Source organism: Antrostomus carolinensis, unplaced genomic scaffold (assembly GCF_000700745.2).
Source record: "Antrostomus carolinensis isolate BGI_N321 unplaced genomic scaffold, ASM70074v2 scaffold16400, whole genome shotgun sequence".
NCBI classification, from domain to species: domain Eukaryota; kingdom Metazoa; phylum Chordata; class Aves; order Caprimulgiformes; family Caprimulgidae; genus Antrostomus; species Antrostomus carolinensis.
In genome coordinates this window covers 1-16,877 of record NW_010289221.1, presented here as the reverse complement: position 1 = coordinate 16,877, position 16,877 = coordinate 1, and the positions used below count along the sequence as shown (strand labels likewise).

The 16,877-nt window shown below is 38.2% G+C and overlaps 1 protein-coding gene across 1 annotated transcript in view; it reads right to left on the bottom strand.

Annotated features, from left to right (window-relative positions):
* TBCE (tubulin folding cofactor E) overlaps window positions 1-14,487 on the bottom strand; it is an 18,221-nt gene extending 3,734 nt beyond the window's left edge. The window contains exons 1-11 of the mRNA XM_029085356.1: window positions 14,477-14,487; window positions 11,908-12,096; window positions 10,780-10,868; window positions 9,979-10,078; window positions 8,834-8,936; window positions 3,402-3,478; window positions 3,035-3,130; window positions 1,531-1,595; window positions 1,378-1,442; window positions 749-894; window positions 1-7 (exon numbers count right to left, since the gene is read on the bottom strand). The exon at window positions 1-7 is cut by the window's left edge and continues 175 nt beyond it. Of these exons, the coding sequence (XP_028941189.1) occupies window positions 1-7; window positions 749-894; window positions 1,378-1,442; window positions 1,531-1,595; window positions 3,035-3,130; window positions 3,402-3,478; window positions 8,834-8,936; window positions 9,979-10,078; window positions 10,780-10,868; window positions 11,908-12,096; window positions 14,477-14,487 (948 nt within the window). The remainder of the gene's footprint in view (window positions 8-748; window positions 895-1,377; window positions 1,443-1,530; window positions 1,596-3,034; window positions 3,131-3,401; window positions 3,479-8,833; window positions 8,937-9,978; window positions 10,079-10,779; window positions 10,869-11,907; window positions 12,097-14,476) is intronic.
* Window positions 14,488-16,877: the final 2,390 nt, after the last annotated feature.

The window sequence follows — 16,877 nt, the reverse complement described above, 5'->3', positions numbered from 1 at the left end:
ATCTGTACTGGCACAGGAGGGGCGCATAATACCATTACACAACTTTCCAGAGAAGAAAACCTAATTAATGACACTGACTCCTTACTTAGATGTTCAGTATGTTTTAATGCTACCAAGAATCTTACAAACCTTATCTCCAAGGACTGACTGATCCATAGATTCAGTACATTTTAAAGCTGTTAAGAATCTTACAAGCCTGACCTGCATGTACTGACTGATCCATACGTGGATATCTAAGCTCAGCTGTTACTGTATATGATGACATAAGGATGTTTTTTGCGGGATGTCCATCTGTATAAAGCAGATGCTGCTTCTGCTCTCTTTTATGATAAACGTGCTGAAAGTTTTATTTGGTTTAGATAATGCTATTTTCCTATTACCAAAGGCAAATGCTTGTATTACTGTCACTGAAACAGATGCAACTATGCTGCTTTTTTTTTTTTGGCCAGAACCTGGTTTTTGTTACCAATCCTGCAACTTCAATATGACTTGGGCGCTTGAAAAAAAACCACCATTCCTCCATCTTGTCCTAGTCCCCCACTGAGTTAGCAGCCTTCATAAACAGGGCTGGATCTTGTAGCCCTCCTGAGGGTCCCACTGACTAGGTGATGGAATAGTCAGCACTTTACTTTTCCTGCACCCAAACAAACAGTAATCTTAAAAGAAACTGAAAACAATTCCTCAGGCAATGATGAAATGTCTTCCCCCAGACTCCATGCAATTTGTTGAAATATCACGTACCTCAGACTTGTTCAAAACCTGCAGTTGACTTATCTTGGCAATAATTAGCTGCCTCAGGGTCCCTAGGTTGTTCTCTGTGTCCATGAAAGGGTTATTGTGACACTGCAGTGACCGCAAACTTGGCAGTTTATCAAGCTCATTGATAGATGACCACTGCAATGGAAGGGAACAGTCTTTTGAGGAAACATAAAACATACTTCATTTCAGAACAATACACAGTAACACTGACTTTCCCCGTACAGTGACCATGACCGAAACTATTCTTTTGGTCGGCAGAACCATGTACTTTCATCCTGTTCATTTATCTAAGTAAAAAACTGCATTACATTTAATTAAGGAAAAACAAACAGAAAAACCCAAATGAGGAACTACTCGGCATTTTAGGTCATTAGCATTCTGCAGGAGGAATGATGAGGTAGCAGAGGGATATGACTCGCTACCATAAACACGTATAACTGAGATGTTAAGAAATGCTTCTAAATATTTAAATTATGCCTCTGTGTTGATCAAAATATTCAATAGTTACCTCAGGATCTTACACATACAATCAAAGGAATTTTAAAAAAGCAAAGTGCAAGTTACTCTTAAACAAAGATACATGTATTTACAAAATGTGAAACTATTAATCTAACCTACCTCTGATATTTTATTGTCATTTATTGCAAGGCGTTTTAGTGAAGGAAACATTTTAGTCTTGCATCCTAGGAAAAAGTAAATTTACAAGACAATAGTGAAAACTTTAAATAAACAGAATTATAAAGCTAGAAATAAATTACTATTTTTACATACCAAATCCAACATCAGGAAAGTGTATAGAAGATATTCCAGTGTTTCTAAGTATTAGCTGTTCTAATCTGAAATTTAATAGATACGATTATTGTAAATGGCATGAGAAGTTTTTTTGTAAAGAAATACTACCTCATTTTTTCTTTTAAACAAAGATGTAATGAACTTTTGACATGATGCACAATCACTGACAAATGAACAGCAGCTTCACAGACAGTACCCAGACTTCAGCAGAGTGTTCAGGGAATAAATTTTTCAGAGAGTAAGTGCAATAATGTCAAGCTTTCAAAATGGCTCCTGGATTTAAATGGTGTGATTTCCCAAATAATTTTTAAACACAGCTCATGGCTATTTAAAAATCATGCTGCTGTTTTGGTGTACAGAGCAAGATAATAATTCTGCAAATTAGCAAAACTACTTTATTAGTCCCACAATTCTCCAGTCACTGTAACTGAAGTGCTTTAGGAACACACACCTACTTTCCCTGGATGGTAACCCCAAAGCAAGGAATCATAGCTCAAGCCTCTAACTACCGTAAAGACGTTGCTATTGAGAGTACAGAAACCCAGAAGCATCTGCATAAAGGGTATTGCCACAGACATTCTTTTGAGAAAGTGGAAATACATCTACCCAATGCAATATGGGAATTATACTGTTTGCTTCTTTGGGGCTTTTTTTAGTGTGGGTTTTTTGTTTGTTTGTTTTTAATTTTAAAGCATGTGTCTTTTAAAGTCTTTAAGTTACCCCAAAAAACCACTGAAACTTCCAAAAGAGAGTGCCTGTGCAGAGGATGTGCCACACACACCTACCAGTGAGTAACAACAGTGACCTTCCTCACGGTTAATAATCAAGAGCAGGTAACAGAGACAGGGGAGAATTATCACCACACTTTTTAACCTCCCTCCGACCTCTCTTTGTTTTGCTTTCTTTACAAAGGACAAATAAGTGTGCTCCACGGGTGCAAAGTGCTCATGGCAAGCCTCCATCACCAACCATTGTTAGTGTGTCAGCCTCAGGAGTGACACCTTCCAATAAACTGCCCAGCAGCTTTCTGAAGGCTCAAACCACCCTGAGGTGGCCGTGGAGCCACTGATGAACCTGCATTACACTGTCATGGTCAGAAAACTGTTCCTAAGGAACGACTTCCATAGCCCCTTTGCTTTGCCACTCCACACAAACTCTACAGTCCTGTCATCTTGGATAAAACCCCGTGCACACTAATATATAAAGAATTTAGTAACATGATAAATCACTTTCATAAGTACATAATGAAAACCTAATAACATACAGCTTAAGAACGTGTTGCTATACAACAAAAATATGATTATATTAAAATAGCTCAATTAAATAATTCAGTTACTCTCCTCAAGAGGGCAAAATATCTCTATTTCAAGACTCCATAAATCTTCCATACAATATCCAGACTATCATATTTCAGTCAACAAAGACTATGGAGATGAATATCCAGGACAAAGAATTTCCAGCAAATGTGTTTAACAGCAGCTACCTGGGGAGATGTGCTATTAGATGCAGCTGATTTCCATCCAGTAACTGGTTGTCTGAAAGGTCTAACAGCTTCAGGGTCTGCAGGACATTATCAGGCCTGCCACATTGGAAAAAAAACAAACACAAATGCAGAACATTTAAAGTTATTTGTTAATTAAAACACCAGTTTTCTAAGTATATTCAGTATATAACTGCATGCAAATTATTGTGTACATTTATAAACGTTTTGAAGTACATCATGTGAAGTTTGCATAATTTATTTTACAATTATGTCATGGTGATGTGAACATTACAGGGATGTTACTTCATCTGCTATATCACTTTGCAGTATATCAGTCCCAAAGACCGACTTGCGTTACTCATCTTACCTTTCCAAAACTGTAATATTATTAGAAGATAGATACAATTCTTCAAGTGCTGGCCATCCTGGAGCACAAAGAAGAACCTAAGAACAAAATTTCATTTAATATAACAAAAGTTGGGAAAAATTATTCCAGAAATTATACTTTATGCAGATTTCCTCTGAACACGTTCAGAACAAAGAACATGTTTTAGCTCCCGAAAAACAGATACATATTACGGATTGCCTAGCCCTCCCTTTCTTCCAGCTGGCTCTTTCCTCTGTCTGATCTACCAGCACAGATGACATCAAAGGGGTTCTGCAGAGTCACAGGACTTACAGTTCCAGACTGGGGCTGGTAGCTGCCCTACCTCAGACTGTGTGACCTGCAAACTGAGTTTATTTTGTTCAGTAGGGTGGGATCAGGTTATCCCTATGATGAGGTGAGGAAATGACAGTATATACTCAACTGCTAACGGTTCTGGAACTTCTGCACATCTCACCAGGTCTGTCAGATTTTTAAAATACCTTAATTTATCAGAGCTTGAAGGTTTCTCTATCATGAGACTGTGCAAGCACAGGAAACCACTAAAAACCAAGAACTGCATTAAGTCAGTAAATATCCTGAAGTTTTCATGTACTCTAAAGAAAACAGATTAATTCAAAAAGGCTAAAATTGAACAAAGATGCCTTTGTTCTAAATCTTGCGTCCTGAAATGACATAAAAAATATTTTTTTACTTTATAAAGCTTTATTTTTTGCAAACATCTACAGCAGCTAACACAACATTTTAAAATAAACACTGATTACAAAGCAATAGAAATTGCTGGCATAAACCCCAGTTTTGTATGTGATTGTGACAATGTCAAACACTTTGTGGTTTTAGCAAATTGAGTTCCATAAGCACTGGAACTGACTGGTTTCCTGCAGATCTGTGTTGTGACTTGCAAATTACTGTTTTGCTGAGATTTTTCTTGTGTGCATTTTCCAGAGTCAAATTAAGTGCAAGCTCATCCTGCTACTCCTTCCTTGGTTTAGGAAACTTAGAGGGGCTCTTTTCTCCATCTACATTCCTATTTTCTTGGAACTTGTAGGTAATACACTATTTCTAAGCCCCCACCTCTTTTCAAAATGTGTGTGAAATTGGCTAGCAGATTCAGAGTTTTTGAGATGCAAGAGCACAGACATACGTACACATGCTCAGCGTAATCGCCTAACGCGTGTTTTTACAGGAGGTTACAAAGGTTACAAAGCAGTGAAGTTCAGAGATCTGGACAATCAAATTCAATGCTATGTACAAAGCTGACCAATCCTCCTATACATGTCTGCTATCCTAGGCACCAAAAAGCCTCCTTTCATCAACTATTCTTCATTCTCTCAGTTACAGCTCTATTTAGTTACACAGCTGGATGTGTATATAAATGTCTCATTATATATACAATACGAAATATTGACACTGAGATCTCTTCAAGTGGCAGCATGTGATTTAGGGCTCGGATTCTTCACACCCAAAAATAGGAAACATCATCCTGCTGCCATATCTGCAACACATGTAAACTTACAAACTCAGATATAACAACTTTTCCTGCTCTGGAGCAAGAGCAGGCAACGCCAATATTTTCTCTGTTTAATTTGGTGTGATAGTTTCACTGGGCTGGCCCTTGGCCAGCAGTTTTTGGGCGGCCCTTGGCCCACCAGCCAACACAGCCATTCACCCACTTCCCCTCCATCCCCAGGGGATAGGGGAGAGGATTGGGGCAAGGGTAAGGAGATTAGTAGGTTGAGATAAGAACATCTAATAATAGAAATAAAATAAAACTTAAAATAATACTAATATTAAAATAGTAAGAATAATTATAACAGTAACAAACATGCAATATCATTAAAATAGTAATGACAATGACAACAGTAACAAAATATGAGTGCAACTGCTCACCACCCGCCAACCAAGCCCGGCCCGTTCCCAGATAACGATCCCGGAGGAGCAACAATCCCGAACTGAAACCGCAATCCCAGAAGAGCGAGAGCCCGAGCGAAAGCCAGAGAGAGAAAGACCCTCACTAATATACTGGATATGTCGTGATATGGTATGGAATATCCCCCTGGCACATCCAAACTCAGTTTAGCTTATTAATTTAAATATTCCTCACCCCCTTAGATCTTGTGCTTGTAGACTCACAGAACACAAAGTCCTTCACTTCCAGTGACAAAAATGAACACACTGGTGTGTTATCAGTGTTTCTCTCATAACAAGTCCCAGGCTGAAAGCAGAACACAACACTATTCCAGCTACTAAAAAGAAACCCAGCTCTGCCCCAGCTAAACCGGGGCATTTGGATAGCGTTTCCCTACTTCAACACGACAAACCAAAATAGCGTATTTACTAGTGACCAGGAAGCATGAAGAGAACCCTCAGAGTCAAGAGAAATTTGGTGCATGTTCACTACAGAGAACCTTTGGGGGATTGCCCCACAAAAGCCCTGCGTTGTGGTGGGTGGCATAGAAAAACTGTGCAGAACTGAAGTAGCAGAAGACTTTGCAATAGACTGACCAAATGAGTAGAAAATTGCCAAAACCAACTGACAGTCACATCATAATTCTAAGGAACTCCAACTGCCAAATTTTCAACTATTGCTTGAAACACAGAAACAAAAGTTCACAGATCTGACACCGAATTAACACTCAGGAAAGACCAGGACCTTGCTGTGGATAGCTGGTGGGGAGGTTGGGACAAGGAGCCACTGGAGTAGCCAGTGCTGATCAGAAAGGAAAAATGGAAATCCAAGACCTATTGCAAAAGAAATAAAGACAACAAGAAACAATTTTATTGCCACTATGCAAGTCCATGGTGTTTCTGTATTTTCAGTCTTTATCCCAGGAAGCAAACACTATAAATGGGAAAGGTACAAAGAAGCTTAACAAGAATCATCAAAGCTATGAAACAGAGAATAGCTCTTCTCAGTTACTTGCATTAAAAATATTGGGAATTATTAAATGAAATTATCAGGTAGCAAAATCAAAAAGGGTATTTTTTCATACAGCACATTAATTAAACTGATGTTAAAAAATGTGGATATCAAAAATTTCAAATGGGATCTTAATACAGCTAGATAAATCATGAAACAAACAATCCACAAATTAATTAAACACAGATACATAGTCTCCAGCTCAGGAAGCCCCAGAATTCTGGATTACTTTTTAAGAAGCTCTTACTTTATGCTTGCCCTTTGTCTAGAATTTTTCCCAACTACCTGCTACATGTGTCAGAAACATGATCCTGCACCTCTACTCTAACCCAGAATTTTCTTTTGTCCTGTTTAATAGTAGATTATTTTATAAATGTAAGATGTTAATTTGAAAACAGAATCACAAATACAACATTATGATCTAAATGCTGAATAAGAAAAAATGGTTTTGGAGCCATGCACATGGATTCATTGCTTTCAAATGCATTAATTCAATTACCAAGTCAACGGTTTCTATTTGACAGGACATCTTTCCCCCTTGAAGGTTTTATGTTATGTTTTGAACAATCAATCAACAATTATACAATAATAAGCTCTTTTACTGATGTATGAATAGAAATCTCAGATGTCTGTAGAAATATGCATACAGTATACTAATGAAATAACTTTCTGGAAAACTGATGCTCAAGGCATGTAAGTGTGGAGTTATGTGTAATTGCGTAGCAGTTAAGCGTGTCCCTCTACTGTGAAAAATATTTCAAAACAGAGGAACAAATAAAAAGAAAAACCACGAGTCTTCTTTTCTTTTTTAAAACTATCCCCATGCTATATATTCTTACATACGGCAGTAAGTTATTTTGAAATGCTGTTCACTGTTAAATTGTTTTAATCTAGGATTTTCCGACTTTGCTTATACTCCCACTGACAATCACTGTATTACTCTTTTGCCTGGATCATATTCATTATTGCTTTATATTAAAAAGTTGACTTTTCAAAGTAACTCCCCATATAGCTTAAGCAGTAACAAGCGGTTTGTTCACAAAGTATTAATGTCAGGTAGGTCCCTTAATTTTTTTCCTTTTGTTTGGCTGCCCTGAAACACCACTTTTAAGCACAGGCTTATGTCTCCTCACTTATAAGGGAACAACTCAAACAAATTTCAGTTTTAGAACAGAGATTTCTGAACCAAAAATGTCCTTACCACCTATGATGAATTGTCAGCTAGAGCAGAGTTTCAAAAACAAATGCAAAAGCTGTGCAATTTTAAACTGCTCTGACTAACCTGGGTCTTCTCTCTGAAACTTCAGTTATCCCCAGAGAACTCCAGTCTGCCTGAAGCAATGGCTCTGACCAGCCTTTCGGCCACCCTGGTATGGAGGAAATGCTGCTGGCAGCTGCCAACATTTTAACCACCACAATGCACAGATTTACTCTCATGAGCACTAAACAACATTTAAACTGTCTGTAGCCACTTAATTCTTCCACTCACTTCACCACTGATATTGCTGCTGCTATGGAAGGATTATCAACTGTCCTAGCATAAACACCACTGACGGTTTAAGAGAGCAGTGAATGGACACTAAACAAAAATATAGCAATGATCCTCCTCCAGCCCTGCTGCAAGAGAAGAAAATGAAGAACTAACTTTCTACTTAACTCAAACCTCAGTTTTGGCAAGTGCTCTCTTACTGGATAATGTCTGGCAGCCAAAATCTGAAAATTCAGGTAATTTCACAATGCAGCAGACACAAAATCTGCCCTTGAGAAATCCAAATAATACGCTGGAATTTACAAGCCATTCTAAGTAATGTGGCACTACTGAGATGTGCTTCATAAGCCCCATCTCTGAAAAAAGGCCAGTGCTAACATACTTGACAACAGGACTTCATTCTTAATAAGACAATCATATTAGTGGAGAATCATTTTAATGTTTGCAAGTTTCGGTCCCTGAAACAAGTCAGAGCTTTGTTTATTCTGTGATATATCTGTGTTGCACATAAGCAGGCAGCATCTATTTCAAGAATTGTCAGTATATGCAAAGATACTAAGCCAATCTCCTGCTGATGCAACGTGATGCCAAAATAAGTCCCACGCGTCATAATGGCTTACATTCTTCCATTTGCATTTGTTCTATTACATGCATAAAAATACAGATAAACCTTTAATAACTGCAAGGAAATGCAAAGATTTCATTCACACAAACCCCTGGGACATGAAGTTATATTATACTCCAACTGCTTTATCTTAACTTGGCCATTTACAAATGTAGTTTCTTACTAGACTCCTGGGCCAATGCAACTTCCTACATTATGTAGGAATTACGTTAGTTACTACGTAACTAATACAGTTATGCCACAGCACCTTTCCTACGGGTGATTACATTTCAGTAGAGTAATATAATGTGTAAATGTTTATTGTGCTTTCCTGGCCTCAAAAACCTAACAAAACCAAAGAAATAATAATAATAATGAAAAACAACAGGAAAGGGTGTTACCTCTGTCCATGTTATCTCAGTTTGATTAAGTGCCAGAATCCTCAATTTTGAAAACACACTGGATAGAGAAGTCGATGTAGATGGAAATTTAATTTTGTTTTCACTGTGTAAAAAGAATAGTTATTAGCATAATGAATAATTGCTTGTAGTTAAGTCAGTAATTTGGAATTATGTATTAAAAGCAAACAATTTGCACAGAGAGTTACTGCTAAACCTAACTAAACAACGCTAAGCAAGATTTTTAAGTGATAAGGATGCGTTACTAAACTCTGGCAGCAGTGCCACCTCAAGGTCTTGGCTTCTTCTGAGGGGTCCATCCACCACTGGGGTCCCCACACCCTGCCAGAGCCATGCAGACCCTACACACAAGTGCCCAGAGTCTGACCTGCTGCTCAGACACTCAGCAAACTTGTCTTTGTCTGCTGCGGAGCTGTGTCCTTGCTGCGAACCACACACGCAATGCGGACGCGTATACGTGTTAAGTCAGTTCTGTCTTGGGCAAACTAAGCTTTAATATCCAGAGAATTAATTGATGTCACAGAAGTGTACAAGGGCATCTTAGGACACTGTACACTTAATTTTCTATACTGCCTGTTTCCTCATTTCTATAAAAGTACTCTTGAATAATTTCTTTTTTTACCTTCAGTCTAACTGCTTAGTTTGAGAGTCTACAGCACCCTGTAAAAATCTATAATGATTTTAATCCAGTCTCCCCAGCTAACAAGCCAATTCACATAAATATGGTGAAATGTTATGTAGAACACATTGACAAATGCCTAAATTCCTGTAAATGTTTAATGGCTAAAAACTGTATTCTATTTTTCAGATAACTCTGATTTTCCTAATTTTACAAATCTCTAGTTGGCATCTACCTGTCCCAAGCACTTCTCCAGAATTTAGTTTTACATAGATGCTAAACTCCTAGGGTTCTAGTCTTTCCTTGAAAAGGAATGTCTGAAAAACATAGCACACACATGAATTAATGACAATTTTTTTTTAAAAAAAGCATTTACAAACTTAGCTCCCATTAAAATAAGTATTGAGGTATCCAGTTACCTTCAGAAAGTTGACCCTCTATCTAAAAGAGACTCTTCTTTTTTGTCCCTATGCAAAAGGAACAGAAATCCAAATATGAATATTTATACCTTATATTAAGTGTTTCCAAGTTTTGAAGTTGAGAAGCAATAGCTGTTACTGTCTCCCAAGATGATATTAAATTTTTTGATAGGTTTATATGCCTGATATCTGAAATTTCACTTTAAGAAAAATAAACTTATCTCAAATCTGAACTTCCTTTTTCCAAAATCAGAATTAAGGTTTTGTTTTGAATCAAATAAACTGCAATAGATTGCACTTGCTTGGGCTAAGAGATACTACTGCTCAGTTACAGCAAATTTATTTTGATTTGTGGTATGGAAATGGCTTACAGTTTTATAATAGAGCTTAACTTGACAAAGCCTAAAATGGATTAATTTCTGTAGAGACAGGAACTCTTACTGGTCCTCATAAATGAACAAATAATATCTGCTTTGTATTTCTGTAACAGCACTACAACATGCAGTATATTGAATACATTGTTTATTATATACTGAAAACCTCTGGTGCCTACAGAACATATCAGTTGTATTTTTATGGCATTACCTATTCTAGAGTTAAATTTAAAAAAAACCACCCACTGCTGGAGCCTTCTGAAATTGCAGTCACAGCAGCAACTTATGACAATATTTCTATTCTTATCCACAATTTGCATTCCCTCTCCAAACTTGTAGGCATCTACTTTTTAACTCTGTAAACACTGCATTGAGCTTCTAAACATAAACTGCAGCTTTAAAACTTTTTTTTTTTTTTAATAAAAGGATACAAATACAATTCATTGAAGTGAATACCTGGAATGCTAAAATATGTACTTTATGTGTTGTATTATGCAATATAGCAAAAAAGGATACTAGCACAAGTTCTGCTGATTTCCTCTTTCTGACCAGCATGGCTCACTGCACACTCACACACTGAGATATCCACTAGTTGGTTCAGTTGGCTAAATGAGAAAGAACATTCTGTTAAGTAATCTTCAAACAGAAACAGATTTATATAAGTACTTGGTTGTTACAACTAAGTAATATCCTTTTCACACATATCATCTCCTTTAGAATTAGCAATGTGCAGATTGCTACATTGCAGTGTCTTTCTTACCAGAAGACAGACATATCTCCTATTTTTTGCCTTTACATTGCTACTACAAAACAGGTCTGACTGAACCACCATCCCACCCCCCAAAAAACCCCAACCAAACCTCATTCAACTGAAAAAAAACAGTGATAAAACAGATAAAATATAGCTATGCAAACTGGAATTTAATTAGAGGCTCCAAGTTAAACAGGTTCCTTGTAATACTTTCTACAAGCAGTTCTAAGTTATTTGGACATTCTTTGTACCACTTATCAAAAAAGACAAGAGTATTTTTGACTGCTTAGTATGTTCTGGGAGACAAAGGGAGAACAGTTGTGGAGTATCAGCTCAGGAGACTGCCACCTATTGAACCGATACCTCTCTAAAGGTGGAGGTCATTAAAACTGCAATCTATTACACATCATCGAGTTACTTCTTTCTTATTCTTCCAGATAAATGAACATGACATGAACTGACTGAAAGACTTCTTCACTAGCAGTACAGTGACTTTCTGCCTTCCTTCTGTTACAAAGTCATCACTGACACGATGTGTAAACGAAGATGAAAGGATACCGTACACGCACGTGTAAAATGACTGCCGATACAATGATAATTTATCTCCCTCATTCCTCCCCAAATATAATCACGTGCTACTTTCTGAAATCAAAATGAGGACTGTGAGCACTCAAAACATGACATAATCCCAGTTCCTATCCATAAAACAGGTAAATTACAAAGCCACAATAGGAAGATTTCTTGTCTCTTCCACCACAGTGCAGTTTTGCTTACTTTTAGAGATATGACAATATTACATGCGAGGCAGACAAATTTCTTTCCTTACAGTTGAACTACTACTTGACTAATCAATTGCTAACAGTGTATCTTAGATTTTCATATATTACACTTGCCTTTGTTGTTCTGCAACAGAATCTATGCCAACAAATTCCACAGTTTTCTTTCCAATTATGAATGTATTCTCTGTCCCCTGGTCAGCATCTTGGCTACCATTCAGTCCGTACCGGTCCTTTACCGCGGTAAGAAAATCTACTCCAAAATTTGCCTTGTTTGGCCGGATAAACGATCCTCCTGTAGGATGCCTAGAAGAGAGCAGCCAGGAAAAGGTGAAATATGAAATGATTAGTCTCAAAAGTACTAATTATTACTTTTTATTTATTAATTTTAATTATTACTTATCAATCATTACAAAATACTGGGAACCAAAGCAGTCAAAATGCAATTCTACAGGCTAATTTTAGACATCTTATTTCCCACTCAGTGAGACCAGGTAAGACTTGCAAAGCATCTTTCATAGTATTTGACCCAACAAGTTCATACTGTAAGATGCCACGAGAACTGAAGCACCAGATCTCCAAATGTATTTACATATCAAAATTACAATGTCAGTGTAATTATTAGAAATAACTGTTCTGTTGTTTCCAAACTCATTATGAACTCAGTTTTTGCAGAAAATTATGTTTTTACCTATGGATAGACACAAAGTTACCTAAAACATACTAGAGATATGTCTGGAATCTTACCACAGCCTAACGCTCAAAGGGAATACTCAGAACTGCCTCATTATATTTGACTTGAATAATTCACTTGTAATTCTAAGAGAATGCAGCCTCGTCCTTCCATCCACACAAATGACACAAGATGCAAATTGTACCACTTGGAACTCTTACACAAACTCAGACTTTTAAAAATTCTGATACTAATTCAGTAACAGTTTTGAAACTGAATATTCAACAGAACTATCCAGCTAATGTATGCTCTACACAGTTCTTAGTTTCTTAGTTTTTCTTGCACACCAAAAAACCTTTATTGTGTGACCATTTCTATCAAAGTTAGCAAGGAAACACAGTATCTAGGAAGAACTGTCAGAGACAAGTTGTGAGAATGGTATCACTGACCAGATGGAAGCTCTGATAGGAGGATCAGCCAGAAAACAGCAGGAAGAAAACTGGTAGTTATGATTACTGGTCTGCCTTCCAGCTGAGAAGAGTACAGACTTTGGTTGGAAAGTACCCAGGAGGAAGAAATCACTTATGTAAATAAAACTCCTCTTTTCAAAACAGCATGTAAACGTCAAGTGGCTAATTAGCAAACCATAATATAAACCACCAGTGCTACAGAGTTCAAAATCCTCTCAGAAAAACAGTAACTAGGGACCCTGAATCCTATGGACCTATTACAAGTAGAAGGAATAGCTTGGGCACCAAATATTCACATTTTTATTAAAAAATCAGTACTGGAAAAATCAGTACTGCCTGTGCCAGTTCCATTCATTAACATTTCTACTACTTATTTAAGTACTCTCATATCCTGCAGAAAGATCTGGGTAGAAACTAAATATTAGTTACTTTAAAAATATTTTCGGTCTAGTTTTGTAGTGACTAAGTTTATAGAGCAATGATTACAAAACAAGCAGAAAGGCACACTCTTGGAGAACATAAATCCAGTGTATACTTGCATGTTCAATAAGCATTATCAATTCTCTATATTTTTAATCCAGTAACCTTCTCTTAAGTCTTTTCTTCCATTCCTTTGAAGTTCTTCATAGCTTTCAAACATTTGGCCAGTTTAAATGTTAAACTACCTCAAATGTAAAAACGATGTGACTCTTTCTTAAAATCACTTCTTAAAACAGTAAATTACATTTTTACCATGTTAACTACAATGCCTCTTACCTGCAAAGTATATCACTTTTGCATTTATTAAGTCAAACAGCTTCAGAGATCGCAGATAGTGCAGGATTCTACTTGGGGCTCTGGAAAGAAAACTTGTACTCTTGTCTACCTGTAATTCCCCCTAGGTCCTGCTGTATGTTTATTCTGACATCTCCTGTCATTCTTCCTACACCTTGATTCTCCTCATTTTGTCATTGCCATCCCTCTGCACTCAACAGCTGTGCTACTTTTCTTCCTTTGCTCCCCCCAGCCCTCTCATCAGAGCTAATCTAGTCATCCAGATCTGCACCCCTCCTGTCATGCCATTCAACCCTGGCATAGCTAAGCCCTTTGGGCTTCTCCATCACCATACCCATTCCTAAGCCCATTTCTGTCCTCTCAGGTCACCGTTTTGATTGGTATCTCCTTCCTCATTGTCTTTTCAGGAGCCAGTTCTATCCCCAGGAAAAAATGCAAAGGAAACTGGCTACCTTGCCCCTTGTCATCTGAAGCTACGTGAAAAGTATGGTGCATTTCTCTCTCAAGATCCTTCTATTTTTTTGTTTTGATCATAGCAAGGTCATAGGATTTCTCTCTCCTGTTCTTACCACTTCCAAGCACTATACATGCTATCTTGTCTAATGTATACTCAAATCCATTCCACAGCCTAAGTTTCTTTTTCAATTCCATTCTATTAGTTTGATCTACTTTTTCAAGAACTGTCACAGAGAAGGGCAGAAAAAGAGACTGCAACAGGAACCTATTTTCAGGCAAAATGACTGTGTGTTCAAGAAGAGAGGTCACTTACCTGTAACTCATCTTCCCTAAAATACGCTGCCCGTATTAACTTTCACACTGGGGAATATGAGCTGTACAAGCCATATGTATGTACCAAACAACTAATGTACAGCACCTGGACTCATAAAAAAGCACACCAACTGGCAATCAGTTTCCATAAGTGGCAACTAAACAGATAAATCCTAACCCAAAGAGTCATCTGGCACGTATATCAGGAGATGGAAGAACCTGCAGACTACTGTTCAACCTGACTTAAGCTGAACATTCAGAAGCCTGAGAGCAGGGATTTTGATCCTGTGTGTGTGAAATGTCCTGCAGCCAGGACAATACAGCGCAGAGATGAAGTGGTAGAAGATATGCCCCAATTTTCTTAAGCAGAAAATCTGGAATATGTCCAAGTGGGGCTCTGACAACCAGCTGGCTCTGGTTAATACTGACACTTCTTACTGACTTTTAAAATAGAGAGGTTGACCCCAATCTCAGAAGTCAGCTTGTAGGACACTTACTATTCATGATTCAGTAGCCTGAAGCAATACAGCCCATCTACTAGCACGCCCAGGGCCCTGGAAAGATACTCATTAAAATTTAGATTAGCTATCAGCTTCCACTGGTTAACTATTTCCGTGAATAAGGAGGAAATTTGGCATCATTCTTCTTTGCTAATGTAAAACAAAGTGGTGACTCTACTCATCATTACAGGTACATGATCACTCTTCATATCATAGAATGGTCTGGGTTGGAAAGGACCTTAAAGATCATGTAGTTCCAACCCCCCTGCCATGAACAGGGACACCTTCCACTAGATCAGGTTTCTCAAAGCCTCATCCAACCTGGCCTTGAACACTTCCAGGGAGGGGGCATCCACATCCATATGCTAGAGAAATGTCACACACATACACTTCTCAGTACCTGGAGAATGCAGTAGTACATAAATTGTGTTCTGCCAACAGTTACACACTTGAGCTCTCTGACTGCAGAAGCAAGCTTCATCAGCCCAGACAGTAAAGGTGGATGGAATGGAAGGGCTTCTTTGCCCAGTACAGGCTGTGTGCAATGATTACCTCAAGGCAATGATCAAAAATACAGCTGGTCAAATCCATGCACGTCTTTTCTAGATAGGCCCTGAACAGATTTCTTCCTTTTAGAGGAAGGTGCTCGACACACCAGACTTCTTTTAGAAGAATCTACACACTGCAGTAAAGAAAACCCTTCAAGTTTTAGAACAGTCTGTAGTGTCTGTGGCATCAAACAACACTTATAAGGGACACCTAACGCTACTCTGCTATGGTCTATCAAACTCCCGAATGTACAGCGGAAGCTTTGCAAACATCAGCAAATACATGAAGTTCTTGCAAGTTTACCACAGTCAAACAGACATAAAAGCTGAGTCTGAGGTTTTGCAAAACAGGGATAGAGAGAGAGAGACATCTGTAGTTCCAGATGGTACCTTAAGGTTCTGCTGGTGCACAGGACACAGCTGAATAGTGGTTAAGGACAACAGTTTTGTTTCAACGCTGTTCTATTGACAGCAGAGAGCAGAAGTCTCTGATGGGCACAGTGACACACAGAGAGACAATCAAAACTTCCTAAATGAGACCTTCTGATACTAAAAGGAATCTTGGGAACATTCTCTCCTTCCTAAATGGCAATTGTTTTTCCTTCGTAGACACTAAAATGATATTGATATCTTCCTGTATTTGAAGAGTTTGTTTGTGCTCTAAGTGGATATTCCTGGAGGTGAATCTGTCATTCTTGAAGGAGAGATAGTCTAATTTAATATAAACAGATCTTCTTTTGGGCAGGAACATAAAGTTCATGGAAACAGTTACATCCCATTGGTCACAACTGCCGTTTCTAAATATAAAAACATGTCCCTGTGGAACTTACAAAACTCACTGAAGAAGGAAAAACTGAAAACATGTAATGCCTTTGCCAGGACAACTTGGCATTTCAGGGCTACACAAATGTACAAAAGTCAAAGTTCGCATCAGAAGAAAACTTAGTAACACAAAGTGGGGGAACAAAGGCCACAAACATAGAATCACAGAATGGTAGGGGTTGGAAGGGACCTCAGGAGATCACCTAGTCCAAGCCCCCTGCCAAAGCAGGTTCCCTACAACAGGTTGCACAGGAAAGCGTCCAGATGGGTTTTGAACATCTCCAGAGATGGAGACTCCCCAACCTCTCTGGGCAGCCTGTCCCAGTGCTCTGTCACCCTCACAGTAAAGAGGTTTTTCCTTAAGTTTGTATGGAACTTCCAGTGTTCCAGTTTTTGCCCATTGCCCCTTGTCCTGTCACCAGCCACCACCAAAAAGAGCCCGGCCCCATCCATTTGGCCCCTGCACTTCAGGTATTTACAGACATTGATCAGATCCGCCCCCAGTCTTCTCTCTCCAGGCTGAAGAGTCCCA